Source organism: Lontra canadensis, unplaced genomic scaffold (genome assembly GCF_010015895.1).
Source record: "Lontra canadensis isolate GAN:19392208 unplaced genomic scaffold, GSC_riverotter_1.0 scaffold66, whole genome shotgun sequence".
NCBI classification, from domain to species: Eukaryota; Metazoa; Chordata; class Mammalia; order Carnivora; family Mustelidae; genus Lontra; species Lontra canadensis.
In genome coordinates this window covers 8,774,302-8,789,201 of record NW_022631060.1, presented here as the reverse complement: position 1 = coordinate 8,789,201, position 14,900 = coordinate 8,774,302, and the positions used below count along the sequence as shown (strand labels likewise).

At 61.8% G+C, this 14,900-nt stretch overlaps 1 protein-coding gene across 3 annotated transcripts in view; it reads left to right on the top strand.

Moving 5' to 3' along the window:
* Window positions 1-13,661, top strand: part of SHANK2 (SH3 and multiple ankyrin repeat domains 2) — a 451,364-nt gene extending 437,703 nt beyond the window's left edge. For all 3 annotated transcript variants that reach the window (XM_032879738.1, XM_032879741.1, XM_032879740.1), the window contains 2 exons: window positions 743-3,152; window positions 12,529-13,661. In XM_032879738.1, the coding sequence (XP_032735629.1) occupies window positions 743-3,152; window positions 12,529-13,099 (2,981 nt within the window). In that variant the 3' untranslated portion in view covers window positions 13,100-13,661. The remainder of the gene's footprint in view (window positions 1-742; window positions 3,153-12,528) is intronic.
* Window positions 13,662-14,900: the final 1,239 nt, after the last annotated feature.

The following is a 14,900-nucleotide window of genomic DNA, read 5'->3' as shown; positions in this document are numbered from 1 at the left end:
TGCCACGTCTGCCGAATGCGGACCCGGGTTAGCGGTGACGGTGGAGAGTTCCTGGCCCCTCAGCCCAGCGCAGAGGGTCTTAGGATGACCCAGAGGGGCTCCTGGGGCCAGTGGCCCAGGGTTTGCTCCAGAAGCGGCTCCTGGCTGGGGCTGGGGTCTTGAGTTAGAGAGGACTCTGGACCCCCTCCCCTCACAGGTGTGTCAAAGCTGCCTCACAGCTGTCCTCCTGACGGACCCCCAATGCCCTCAAGGCCCCAGGTGACAAACCGAGCTCCTGTCACTTGGGCAAGGCCAGCTTTGGGGCCCCTCAGCAGCAGCACCACCATGTCACACGGACCTGGCCAAGCCCAACGGGACAGATGCGTCCTGCCCCAGCCCAGCCCCAGCGTGTTCACGCACACCCACGTGCTGGCACGCAGCTTGGGGCCCTGGGCACCTGCCCCGCCCCGCGCATCCCTCCCCGCTGCTGCTCTGGGCGCCGCACACAGAACACCTCAACAGCACGCACTCAATGCCTCCCAGCACCTTTCTCTTGTTTTCTTTTCTTTCCCGGTTTCCTGTCGTTTCCTTGGGGGGCTCGGCTGGGCCACGTAAGCTCTTGGCGTGTGGCTTGTGCTGTGCTCCGTGAACACGTGTGCTCGGTGGTTCGTTGTGGTGTGCAGACGTATGCGTGGCACAAACCTAGGAGCTTGGTGGGGAGTCCCGGTCATGGCTGCAAACTAAGCCTGCCTTCTCCTTGCAGGAATAACGGAGGAAGAGCGGCAGTTTCTGGCCCCTCCGATGCTGAAGTTCACCAGAAGCCTGTCCATGCCGGACACCTCTGAGGACATCCCGCCCCCACCGCAGTCTGTGCCCCCATCCCCCCCACCCCCATCCCCCACCACCTACAACTGCCCCAAGTCCCCAACCCCAAGAGTCTACGGGACCATCAAGCCAGCGTTCAGTCAGAACCCCGCTGCCAAGGTGCCCCCCGCGGCTCGCTCGGACACGGTGGCCACGGTGATGAGGGACAAGGGGCTGTACTACCGGCGGGAGCTGGACCGCTACTCCCTGGACTCCGACGACCTGTACAGTCGCAGCGCCGCCGCCCAGGCCAACTTCCGCGCCAAGAGAGGCCAGATGCCAGAAAACCCGTACTCGGAGGTGGGGAGGATCGCGAGCAAAGCCGTGTACGTCCCCGCCAAGCCCGCTCGGCGGAAGGGCATGCTGGTGAAGCAGTCCAATGTGGAGGACAGCCCTGAGAAGACGTGCTCCATCCCCATCCCGACCATCATCGTGAAGGAGCCCTCCACCAGCAGCAGTGGGAAGAGCAGCCAGGGCAGCAGCACGGAGATCGACCCGCAGGCCCCGGAGCCGCCGGGCCAGCTGCGGCCTGACGACAGCCTGACCGTCAGCAGCCCCTTCGCTGCCGCCATCGCTGGGGCTGTCCGCGACCGGGAGAAGCGGCTGGAAGCCAGGAGGAACTCCCCGGCCTTCCTCTCCACAGACCTGGGGGACGAGGACGTTGGACTGGGGCCACCCGCTGCCCGGGCACACCCCTCCAACTTCCCCGAAGAGGTCGGCTTCGGCGAGGAGGATGACGCCGAGCCGCTGTCATTGCCCACGCCGGTGGCACTGCCCAGGGAGCCCGAGAACCACTTCGTGGGTGGTGGCGAGGCCGCAGCTCAGGGGGAGGCCGGCAGGCCGCTGAATTCCACATCCAAAGCCAAGGGTCCCGAGGGCAGCCCTGCAGTGCCCCCCAAGAGCAGCAGCACAGCCGGCCCCGAGAATTACGTCCACCCGCTCACAGGCCGGCTGCTGGACCCCAGCTCCCCGCTGGCCCTGGCGCTGTCTGCAAGGGACCGAGCCATGAAGGAGTCCCAACAGGGTCCCAAGGGGGAGGCCCCCAAGGCCGACCTCCACAAACCTCTCTACATCGATACCAAAATGCGGCCCAGCGTGGAAGCAGGCTTCCCTCCGGTCACCAGGCAGAACACACGGGGACCCCTGAGGCGGCAGGAGACCGAGAACAAGTACGAGACGGAGCTGGGCAAGGACCGCAAGGGCGAGGACAAGAAGCACGCGCTCATCAACATCGTGGACACGTCCCAGCAGAGGTCGGCCGGCCTGCTGATGGTCCACACTGTGGGCGCGGCCACCACCGACCACCTGCTGCAGGAAGAGGACGAGAAAGCCGACGGGGAGGCCACGCCAGACCACTCGCTGCCCGAGGGGCCAGAAGGCGCTCCCGAAACCGAAGGTGCTTTAGAGATCTCCGCCAGCCCCGAGCCCGCCGCCGCCGTGCCTGGCAGGACCATCGCGGCAGCAGGCTCTGTGGAAGAGACGGTGATTTTGCCATTCCGCATCCCTCCTCCCCCTCTGGCATCCGTGGATCTGGATGAGGATTTTATTTTTACAGAGCCACTGCCTCCCCCCCTGGAATTCGCAAATAGTTTTGATATCCCCGATGACCGCATCGCTTCTGTCCCTGCTCTCACGGACCTGGTCAAGCAGAAGAAACAGGACGCCTCCCAGTCCCCTTCGTTGAACCCCAGCCAACCAGCCAACTGTGCAGACAGTAAGAAGCCGGCTGGCCTTTCCAACTGCCTGCCTGCCTCCTTCCTGCCGCCCCCCGAGAACTTTGACGTGGTCACGGACTCTGGGATCGAGGAGGTGGACAGCCGGAGTAGCAGTGACCACCATCTCGAGACAACCAGCACCATCTCCACGGTGTCCAGCATGTCCACCCTGTCCTCCGAAGGCGGGGAGAACGTGGACACCTGCACAGTCTATGCAGACGGGCAGGCATTTACGGCGGACAAGCCCCCAGTACCTCCGAAGCCAAAAGTGAAGCCCGTAATTCCCAAAAACACCACACTTTATCAGGACGCGCTAGCGGAGGAGGACGTGGATAGCCTCGTCATCCCTCCCCCAGCACCCCCGCCGCCGCCGGGCAGCGCCCAGCCTGGGGCCACGAAGGTCACGCCACCAAGGACCTCCAAGTTGTGGGGGGACGTGTCCGAGGTCAGAAGCCCGATTCGCTCAGGCCCAAAGGCAAACGTGATCAGTGAATTGAACTCAATCCTGCAGCAAATGAACCGAGAGAAATCGGCAAAGCCGGGGGAAGGATTGGATTCGCCCACAGGAACCAAGCCTGCCAGCCTCGCTCCAAGGTAAGTCCCACAGTTGGCTCAGACGCAGACTGCCCCGTGCCGGCTTTCCTGTCTCGTCCAGTCGGGGCCGACCAGGAAAGGCCCCCGGGGAGCAGCCAGAGTGGACGTGAAGCGGGGAATCCATCAGGCCTTGTGCTGGCCGCACTGTTGCGCACCGTCCGCCCCGCCCTCCCGGAGCCCAGCCCGGCAGAGCGCACCCTCGGCCATCCGGCAGGACGCGGCACTCCCCGAGTCAAGACCTGTATTAAAATGCAGCCACGCAGGGCCAGCCCCACCACGGCTTCTCAAGAGGAGCTCTGGTCCCTGTCGTCCCATGTCCTCCAGAACTTTGCCAGGACCCCCTGTGCGGTCATTCTGGAGCCTCGCAGACGCTCAAACCGAGCTCCGCCGGCTGGCGGCAGGGAACAGCCTTGCCAAAGGAGAGTGAGTGGGGCGGCGGCCTGCGCGTGGCCAGGTGTGCGTGGATCCTTCTCGCTTCCTCCCAGCAGACGGGTTGGAGAGCCGGGGAAGGTGCCAGGTGGCGGCTTCACAAGTGGGCTCAGAGGAAAACGCCCCCCTCCACCCCCACCAGCCCAGCCCTCAAGCAGGCATCCCGGAAGAGGCCGTCCGCGTCTCCCCAGGGCGACCATTCATGGTTCGCGCAGCGTCCGAGGTGCTGCCGCCGCGGCTGGGGGTGGGGTGAGGGTCACGTCTAAACGGAGCCGGAAGGCCCCGAGGAGGCCCCTCGCGCTCTGCCTGGAGCTCGGGGGTGATTCTCACCAGAGCCGTTCGCTTGCCCAGGCCCTCCCCGTGCTGGGCGTTGCTCCCGGGGCGCACTCCGTTCCCTGCCCCACGCCTCTGTCCGCGCCCAGGTCGCGTCGCTTTGACTACCGAGTCTTTCTTCACGCTCCCTCCGGACAGGCGTTTGCCTCAAACGTCTCCCCCCATTAACCAGCGACCCCCCCGCGGCTGGGCCGAGAGCCATAGTTCTCCCAGCTACCCTTCAGCGTGGATGCAAATAAATGACTCGCATGGCTCCCGTTAGGCCCGGAGGAATACTGGCGGGCCCGCCTAGGTAGAGAGAAGCAGGGCCACACTCCGTCTTTTAATGGCAGCTCTACCGCTAGCCGGGACGCCGCGCAACCCCGCGGGCGGAAGAGGCAGTCCGCACAAAGTCCCCGTTCCTGGCGGACACCTGCACACGCGTTCCTACAAATACCATATACCTGGAAGTTTGAAAGGAAGGTCTTAGAGCTGGCCAGTTTTGCCCTTTCCCGGTGCGTGAGAATACAGTGCTTTGCTGCTACGTCACGTGAGGCACGAGGAGGAGCTCTCTCTAGTGCTTCCCGTTCTTCCGGAACGCTGGCCCACGAGTGCAGGGGAGCGGGCACTGACTGTACCCATTCTCCAGAAGTGGGAAGTGGGGCGCGGGCCAGCCGGGCCCCATGCACGGCGGGAGACCGGGCCCGGACTCGGGCCGAGGGCCTGGCCTGGCGCTTCCCCTCGTGGCCAGTGTCTGAGCTCGGAAGGGTCTGAAGGCGTGACCCGAGGGCTGCTCAGGGCCTGAGCCCCCTGCCCCGAGCTCTCCCACCCCGATCCAGGGGCCTCCGGATTTCTCGCCACCTCCACTCCCTTCCCAACCATGTGAGCCCCCAGGGGCAGGAGGCAGAGCGGGTGTCGAGCCGCACGTGTCCCGAGGGCTTCCCCACCTGCGTTTCCCTCAGTGGGAGGGGCCTCAGAGCAGACGTCACCTGGCAGAATCCTGCTGGATTTCTCGAGAACAGCTGCAGGACCACCTCCAAGCGATGCTCAGAGCCAAGGACAGCCGCCTCCGGTCTGCTCTGTTATTTATAGCCCAGTCCCTTGCGATGAGAACATCAGCCGACATCGATCCAGGCCTCCCCAGCTGCTGGGCATCCCGCCGCACGGGCACTGCTGACGCAGGGCCTGCCATGATCTCCCGGGCGCACACGAACAGACTGAAGGTCAGAGAAGCGGAGCGCGTGGCCGGGGCCGCCCACCTGAAGGCAGAGACCCAACCTCCCACCCAGGGAGCATCTCGGGGTTCCACTCGTGAGCCGTTGTGGGAGCCAGGGATCAGCCTGGAAGGAAGGGGCGGCTGCCCGAGCTGTCCGCAGGGCTGAGATCCCCGAGGGCAGGCCATCCCCAGGCCTTTGCGGGCCACCTGAGCCCGCCTGCTTGCCAGAGCCCTTCTCTTCGGTGACCCGGTGGCCGACGGCAGCCCCGGCATTGCTGGGCACCAGGCATCTTACGCTCGGCTCTCAGCCAGGGGTGGACTGAGCTGGCCTGGGCATCTGCTGGCCTCGAGCCCCAAGGGCAAAGAGGAAGGTCATCGCCTTCAGGCACCCCACGGGGCCTTCCACCAGCTACTGTGGCTTAACTACTGCACAGCCTCACGGGGCAAAGCCCTAAGCAGTTGTGAGGTGCGGCCGTGAAGCTGCTGACAAGAGTGAGGGGGGTGACGGCTGCTGGGCCGGATGCAAGCCTTGGTTGACAGACCTGGGTCTTTGCCCGTTTGGAAGCCACCTGCCAGGGTGGCTCACCGTGATTTGCGGTCACATCTAGGACCTCGGGCTGGGAGTGGCCCTGGCGGCCAGGGCGCGGACCGACACGCGGGGTGGCCTCCTGAGAAGCAGGTTCTCCAGGGAGAGCGAGAAGCGAGCACGCGCACAAACCTTCTCCCCACAGAAACTGTTTCGCTCGCCCAAGAGCTCGAGTTTTGGGGCTCACCGCTTCGGGGTTACCAGCCCCCTTGGCTGCCTCTAGCTACTGAGGCGAGACTCTTCACTTCTCGGTAGAGCCCAGGGTGGGACGGGACCCTTGCCCACCTGAGGACGTGAGGCTTGACCTGAGCCACACAGCTCCTGTCTGTCCTCAAGACCAGAGAGGACACGGGATCTGGAGACGCCCTGGCTACGGCTGGGCTGGCGAGAGCATGATGGAGAAGTCTGCTGAGCACCAAGGCTGGAGACGCCTCCTCCGCCCCCTGGAGACGCCCCACTGAGCCGGGAGTGGCCTGGCAGCTCTGGGGAAAGCGGTCCTTCCGCCGCCCAGCCCGACCTTTCCAGGAAGTGACCTCGTCGTGGAAGAGAAGACCAGCTTGGATCAAAGCAAAGACAGCAGTGGTTTGAGGGCGTCTGCGAGCCCCAGCCCTTCCCAGGAAGCTCTGAATCAGGAGGGCGGCCGGCCGCGCTCCCCTTAGAACAGACGCCGGCGAACGTGCTACCCACGGCCTCAAGGACGTCCTTCCCACGCGCACTTTCTCCTCTTCAAAGCCCTTTGGTGATCTGCGTCCCCAAGGATTTCGTGGTGATGGTGGAGGGCTCTGCACCAGCGGCTTCCTCCCCATTCTGGAGCACTTGGTGTTTTGCTTGAAGTCATGGGGCCCAGTGCAGCCCCGCCTGCGCCCCGGGGACAGAGCTGGGAAGCCGTTCCTGACACTCCGTTCCTGAGCCTGGAAGCCTGGCCCAGCCCAGGGCCTCCTGAGTCCCCAGCCAGGAGTCCCCGAGTTGCTGTTTTGTAGGGCCCCAGGGCCAGCCCTGAGGGTGGAGAGTAGCGGGAGGGATACACTCCCGCAGAGGCCTGGGCCCTCGGAGGCTGGGCAGCGGACACGAAGTTGGCAGTGACCTCTCCCGCGCCAGGGGCCGTGCTGAGCCTCGGGGCTCGTCCCTGCTCCGGGAGACATTCTAGGCCTCTCCGTGGGCAGCTGCACTCTCAAGGGGGAAGACGGACAGGAAGTAAGAAACAGAAATCCAAGCACACCACTGTGATGAAGGAAAGGGGCTGACCCCCAAGTCCGAGTGAACGTGGGCAGGAAGACGGTGACAGCCCTTAAGAGAGTGACCTTGGAATGATGGGAAATACAGAAAGGAGCCAGGTGTGTGGACAGCCAGAAGTGGAGCATCCCAGGCACAGGAACAGGGGCACAAAGCCTGGAGGCCGGAAGGTACTTGCCCTGCTGAGGGAGGCCTGGCAGGCCTCGGAGGAGGGAGAGCGGGATTGTGTGCGTCCTGCAAGAAGGTGGCCGTCCCAGGCTTTGTGTGACCTGACCGTGTCACAGTTACCGGCAGCCGCCCAGCGCAGCAGCTCTCAGGGTGGCACAGGTGCCCTTCACCAGCTGGGGCGGGGTCCGTGTGCAAGGCCGGGGGGCCTGCGCTCTGTAGACCAAGGGGCAGATTCAAAGGCCAGGGGCCTCAGGAACCCAGAATGGCAACTCCATTTGCCTGACGTCCGCGTTTTGACTGGCAGCCCAGACAACCCAGACATCGTTTCCAGAGCAAGACAGACATGCCACTCTGTGTCCAACGCTTCTGTGGCCACACAGAGTCAGTCTTGTTTTCATCCTGTGTGTGCCAGGGGGAGCGAGCAGTGGACGTAAGCTTGTGGGGGTCCCCTTTCAGCTTCTGTCCACAGGGTACAGGATCCGCCAGATCCCAAGGCCCCTCCAGCTCTTCTCGGCCTGACCTCTACCTCCTGGGGGCCCAGATGGGCTCGGGGGAGGAAGGCCATCCTCCTCGGCCTCACAGAGCCAAACCCTGCATCCGCCCTCGCCTGGCTGATGCCTCCAGCGCCTCCCCAGCTCTGCAGAATTATCATGAGAGCCTCTTGGCTTTAAAATCAATCAATTTGGGTTGTTAAAAAATTACCTCCGCCCAGCTGGTCCCGAAGCACGGACTTCAAAGCTAACTCAGTAACAGAAGCAGCGGAAGCGCATTCCCTTAACCTCGACGCCGTCACGGGGTTTTTGCCATTTCACAGCCCCCAACCGATACGGGAAGGAAACGTCAGTGAATGGAAGTGTAGATAATTGGGCGAGTGCTATGCACAGGGCATCTTGAAATGGGCTCTCGGTGTGTTGTCTTGTAGACAGTGCTGGAGGAGGGTCATTCCAGTCCAGCCACAGCCTTTCCCCGTGCTTGCCCCGCGGCCAATCGCAAGTGTGGCTCTTAGGTTCTCACTTCCCGGTCTAGATTTTAGGATCGGTCAGCGGGAGCAGGTCAGGGTGCAGCTCCCTGAAAACGGGGTGCCTTCCTGACTGGCTTGGATGTGGACGTTCTGACAGGAGGACCCGGGCTCCTGATGGACCCAAGAAACCTACCGCACTCCCAGTCCCTTAAAGATGCCAGTCGGGCCACAAGCTAAACAGTACCCACCCCCCACTGAGGCAACACTGACGCTGCACACATCCGTGGGCCGAGGCCCCCGGCGATGCTCAGGGCCCGTGGCGGCCGTGAGGACTGGGCAGCAGAGGCACCGACACCGCCCAGGCGAGGAGCCAGGGAGACACAATGGTGGCAGTGCTCAGGCCTTAGGCCGGTGTGGGAATGACTCGGTTGCCCTCCCACCTCCCCTGTCCCAGGGCCACTTCATAAGAGCACTTGAGCAGTAAGGGCCATGTCCACACAAGAAACCCCTGGTAACTAAACCACAAGAGCGGGACGAGGCACGCTGAGGGTCTTGTGCCAGACGGGTTCAGAGCTGCTGCCCAGCGCGGGTGCAGGACAACAGACACATCCGGCCGGCGTCACCCGGCGGCCGCTGGGCCGCATTCAGTGGCCACCCGAGAGCCAGATGGGATCTGTAAACACACTGAAAAAGCCACTGGAATCTGCCTGGCCCACCCCAGTTAACTGCTTCTGGCTAATGAAATAACGAGCATCTCTGAGAGTCAGCTCTCAGTTCTTGCTGTAATTCTGTTTCCATGTGGATTAGATTGAAAAGGCCGCGTGGAGAGTGCTGATCCAAGAGCGTGTGTGCGCGTGCGTGTCTGTGTCTAAACCAAGGCGACAGACTCCGGCATGTTCCGCCCGGGGACCCAGTGGCTGCTTAGCAACGCCCCGACCTCTGGAGCCAGGAGGACCCAGTGAATAATGCCGGTGTGATGAACCAAGAGAGCCGAGCTGCTGAGAGGGAGGGCAGGATGGGCCAGCCCAGAAAGGGCCTTTGCGCTGCTTCTTGGGCTCTCTGGGGACTCTTTCCCATGGCAACTTCCCTCCAGCCCCAAGGGCGTGGCCAGATCCGGGGTGTCCCCTCCCCACCCTGCCCCGTGATTAGCTGCCAGGCGTTCAGGTGTAGACCTGAAGCAGAGCCCAGGTACCCGCGGGGCCCCTCCCCCCACCAGGAATGCTGACTTAGACTTGCCGGGCTGCAGAAGACAAAGGACGACTACGCACCCTCAGCAGGGTCTCAGCCACGAGCTCGTCCTCTGAGGACTGCGGTCCTCACGCTCGCACCAGGCTTTCCCTGGGTAATTTTCTTCTTTACGTTCACATTATCCCAAGCCAGGGAAGGCGGCGTCGGCAAGTTCCCATTCTAAACATTCATCTTCCGGTCTGGCCAGCGAGGCGGGCTGCCCTCTGCCTGCCTCCTCGGCCACAAAGGGACCAGCCTCGTAGGTTCTCGGCTGATGTCTGTACCCCCGCTTTCATTTCATCCATCGAAAAAAGCTGCTTTTTAAATTTTAATTAATTCTGCAGTGTTGTCTCAAGCCATTCCATTCTGTCATTTTCATGTGCTCTCGTGATGGGCGTTCACAGAAGAGGGTCATGCTGAACAGAAGTAAGTGCCACTCGCAAAAGCGCCTCGCTCTCTGGTGTGTGCTGCTGTCCCTGCTGCTGCCCACCAGTGTGCCTGGAAAGCCTTCTCTTTTTTCCAACAACAAACACAGCTACCTGCCAGACTTTCCTTTCTAAACAAACAAACCAACCAACCATCCCAGCTACCTGGGGTTGGTTGGGATGTTTGCAGGGGGAGGACGGTACTGACAGCCGCGCTCTGACTCAAAGGTGCCCACTGTTCAGTGTGGCCCGGGCTTGGGGGGCCCTCCCCAACTGTGCTGCCCCGTGGGTCCACCCAGAGTCAAGGGCACGGGCACTGGCACCATGCAGTATCACCTCCGGAAAAAGCACATCCGGACTCTTACAACAAAGCAAGACCTGAGCAAAGGTGCTCTTGTAATGTATGCGCTTTACAAAACACTCGTCTCTTCCCCAGAGCTTCTAGGCCCTAATTAACAGCTCAGATCGCCTCCAGATGGAGTGGCTTTGCGCCTACTCATGGTTTCATTTCAACCATCTTAGCTTAATTGTTGTATCAAAGCAGAACCAATGAGTCTTCCCAAAACAGAGGTGCCCGAGTGCTGTGGAGCGGACAGAGGGGGCACAGGCCACCTTGCCGGGCATCCCACCGCACTCCCTGCCAGCCTGTGCCTCGGCCCGAGCTGGAAGTGGAGTGGGGCTTCCCATCCTGCTTGAGCAGCAGATCGCGCAGGTTTCTCCTTAAACCTTTGCTGCGTCCACCCCTCTCTCTCAAGAACCTGACCAAGGTCCCAGAGGTGCTGGTGCCCCGCCCCTACAGCTGGCACCACAGGGGCTCCTACTTCTAGATTCCGAGTAACCGACCCTGGCAGTGGTAGAGGGGCTGCCTTTAGCGGCCAGTATAACCAGTACACCAGCAACCAGCACCCACAGCCCCGGAAGTTCTTGACGGAGGTCTCCTGTTTGTACCAGATCCCACCTGGGGCATGCGGCCCTCCGGGAAGCTACATGAGGACACTCTGGGGGTGGCTGTCCCTGGCCCAGTCACATCCACCTGCCCCTGGAAGTGCTCGTGTCAGGACCGAAGCGGGAGTCCGCCCAAGTCCCTCGACCCACGCTTGCGTATCCCATCCTTGAAGCGGCCAGGCCTGCCATCGGGTGCAGAAGTGTCACAAGCTTGGGCACAGCCAGGTAGCCGGCTGGGGGTTGTACCCACTTATCTGTCAGTGGCAGAGGAAACAAAGAGCGCCAAAGAAAAGCTAGGGCAGAGGACGGGCCAACCGGGCCTCGTGCCCAGCCCAGCCCTCCGTGCACAGAGACCCCCCAGTCCCTGTCGCGCCCACCAAGGCAGCACCCGTGTGGCTCTTCACGTGCTCCCGAGCACAGCCTGCCCCCACCCTCACCACCTGGGAGGGAGAGGAGCCCATACCACGTGAGAAGACAAGGAGACTCACAGGCTAGAAGGTGCCTACGCTGGTACTGCCCAGAGCCAGGCTTCACACGCCTCAAGTCCAGATACCGGGGAGGAACCGTGGTAGGAGGGAGCCTTCCGGAAGGGGGAAGGTGGTCTGTCCACATTCACATGAATGAGCCCAAAAGGAAAACACAGCGCCTACTCCTGCCACCCCCCGACTGGCCGTGGCTTCTTGGGCTGTGGCGTGGACGCGCTTTCAGTGTGCGGACAGCAGAGAAGGGCGCGAACCAGAGCCCAGACCTGTGGCTATTCCGTTTTGGTGGGGAAGCCTGCGTGGGCCTTGGCCAGAACCAGGGAGGGACCCCTGTCCAGGGAGCACAGAGACCAGAGACGTCCCTGGCACCAGGACGCAGTCTCCTCCCTTCAGCCTTCTCCCAGGGGCCAGTAAAGGCCAAACCTCAGAGGCACGAGCGTACCCCCACGCCGATCGCTCGGCTTCAGCTGCCCGGCCGGAGCAGGACGCACCTGGGGGACTCCCAGATCGCCCCCGGCCGCTTGGGGGAACGGCGCTCCTTTCAGATTCCTGCTTCCGGTGAGGCTCTACATACGGACAGCTTCCCTCGCTGCCTTCGTGCGGGCGGAGAACGCACACTAGCGCGCCCACTCCGGCCCGCGACCACACGGCCCCGCCGACACCGGACAAATTCGCCGCAGTGCCGGGTTAGCCCTTTGGGTCAGCGAGACCGCACTCTGGCGAAGTACTCCTCGTTCTCAGGGTCCGTGGATGGAAAGCTTCCTCAAACCCTGAGTGCCCCCAGGTAGCTGCAGGCCTCCCCCTCACGGCACCTGGGCCGGTTGCAAGGGGCCCTTCCCTGCACTTGGCCTTTCGAGCCGAAAAGCCCAAGGCCTGACAGGCGGTTAAGAGGGAAGGCCTCTCCCCAAGGCTGCTCTGCCTTGTCCGCGCCGAAATGGACACAGAAGTTGTCCTTTCCTCATACGGGTGACGTACTGGTGACGTCACCAGCCACGGCTCACCCAGGGAGCAGAACCTCATGCAGGCCCCGTCCTCATGTCTTCGAGTGAGCCCTCAACAGTGCCTCCCCGGCCACGCCGGTCTGGCCCGCCCTGCTCGCAGGGTGCAAGCACAGGCACCCCACCCCCCCACCAACCCGGCCCGGTGGTGGCCCTTGCGTGGGGCCAGGTGAGTGGGTGGCTTTGGTGTGCTGTGGTGTCTTCTCCGAACTCTGGCTCCTGCTCTCCTCCTCACTGCCCTGGTCCTGGCATGGCAAGTCGTCTGCTCACTGCCAGTGCAGCTGCCTTTAGAGTGTCCCCCTCCCCTTGCCCGCCCCCGCACCCTTGGCGGTCAGCATCCCGCTGACCCAGACCGTGACCCGGCTGGTGACAGTTGTCTCTGTTGTTGTTTCAGAAGTCCAGAGGTCATGAGCACCGTCTCAGGGACGCGGAGCACGACGGTGACCTTCACGGTTCGCCCGGGGACCTCGCAGCCCATCACTCTGCAGAGCCGGCCCACGGACTTTGAGAGCAGGACCTCAGGAACAAGACGTGCCCCGAGCCCTGTGGTGTCGCCAACAGAGCTGAGCAAAGAGATCCTGCCTGCCCCCCTCTCCGCTGCTGCTGCCACTCCTTCTCCCACTCTCTCAGAGGTCTTTAGCCTTCCAAGCCAGCCCCCATCTGGGGACCTGTTTGGCTTGAACCCGGTGGGCCGCAGCAGGTCGCCATCCCCCTCGATACTGCAACAGCCAATCTCAAATAAGCCTTTTACGACTAAGCCTGTGCACCTGTGGACTAAACCAGACGTGGCGGATTGGCTGGAAAGTCTAAACTTGGGTGAGCATAAAGAGACCTTCATGGACAATGAGATTGATGGCAGTCACCTACCAAACCTTCAGAAGGAAGACCTAATAGATCTCGGGGTGACTCGGGTCGGGCACAGGATGAACATAGAAAGGGCTTTGAAACAGCTGCTGGACAGATAAGGGTGGCTGCTCTGTACCTTCACAGACTCCTTGTTATAAGTAGAGATGGGCTTCTACTGAAATATTTGGGCGGCCAAGCATGGTCTGTGAGCACCAACCCCACTCCACGGGTGTGTCTCCTGGTACCCAAAGAAATGCCGAGTGTGTCCAGGTGTGGCTGAGCGAAGGCCTTGAAAGGCCCCCAATCTCCCTGTGGGCTTCACGGGCTGTTTCTGTGCAGCAGGGGACACGGGGAGGGAGTTCTGCACCACGAGAGAGCGGCCCGGCTTGCCTCCCAGCATGCAGGTGACCTCACGTTGCCAGGCCCCGGGGACGCCCCCGTCGACTTAGCACGGGACCCTTGCTCTTGCAGACACCAGTGTCCTCCAGATGCCTCCTGAGACCTCCCTCTGCTTTCCGGGCAGCTGTCCCCGCCGCAGGCCCGCCGCAGTCTGTGGCCTCCGGGAGGGTTCTCAATGCTCACTTGCTCCTTTCCTCTACTTCGCTTGCGGTAAAACACCCCACAGTAGTCTGTCCGGTGCCCCTTCTTGGGCCCGAAAGGTAGAGAATCTCTTTTTCCTCTGGATTCGGCACCCCGTCTCCTCCTGCGAGGTGCGCCCGTGGTTCTTCGGCCGTGAGGCTCTTGGCAGTGGTGGGGAGTCGGAATGGGATCGTGCCCAGCTTTGCGTAGCTTGCTTTCTTTCTGCAAATCTAGTAACATAATTCCAAAGTGGCCAAACAGATGTCACACGGAGTTAGTCAAAGCACAAAGTCACGATTCCAAGGAGGAGGGGAGACCTGGCCACGGGAAGCAGCCCGTGCGCAGCTGCCTGGGTCCCAAGTCTCCTCCAGGGGACGAGCAGTCAGTCATCTGCCAAGAGCGTCTCCAGGACGGTGAGAAGGGGATTCTCTGCCTTTCACGACACTTTTTTTAAACTGCAAGTGTGCTGCATTCTGCTAAGACCAGAGCAGGTGAGCGTCCACTTTAACACGAGGGCGGGACACGAGGTGAACGGTGGGCGCGTGCCGCGGCAGAGGAGACCACGTCTTCCCCGGGAGCTGGTGGGGCGCCGCGACGTCCGTTCCCAGCCCAGCCCGGGTGGCGACTCTGCCGAGACAGACCCTCTGCTCTCTGAGGCCAGGGAAGATGGTCCTTGGGGGCCCTCCCCCTTTGTCTCCAACTGTCCGCACAGCCCACCAGTTTGTCCTACAACAGGCTTCTTGAGCTCCCGGAGGGTATGGCGTCTACACCGGACTCAGGGTTTAGAACACACGGTGGGCTGCAGGGCGAGGGGGCAGGCAGACAAATGAAAAAAGGCCAGCCAGGGAGGCTTCCCCAGGCTGCACCAGGCCCCTCTCGCGAGGCTTTTCTGGGCTGTGCCCGGTCTCCTCCCTGGAGTCCCCTCCCCCGTAACATTACCTCCAGCTTCCAAGGGAGGTTGCCGCCTGCCCAGGGGCCACCAGACATCCAGCCAGGCTTCTAGCACATTCTCCCACACTTGGAAGGAACTCGAACCGCAGGTTTTGGCTTTTATTATGATTTCAGAACTAGCCTAGCCCATCTCTAATTATAAAAACATGACTTTTTTTCCTTTTTTTTTCTTTATGCTCACAATCAAGTGTCTGATTAGGTCTGGAACAGCTCTAGAATGAACACATAAAATTTAGCAATTTAAAATCTCTTTCTTTACTGCAAGTTTAAATAGTTGTACAGATAGTTTATAAGCACAATATTTTAAGAAAAAAAAAGTGGCTGGTCTACTCAGCAGCCTTTGTGCCACTTCAGTGCTAGAAAGTTAAAGAAAAAAAAAACTTTTGTGAT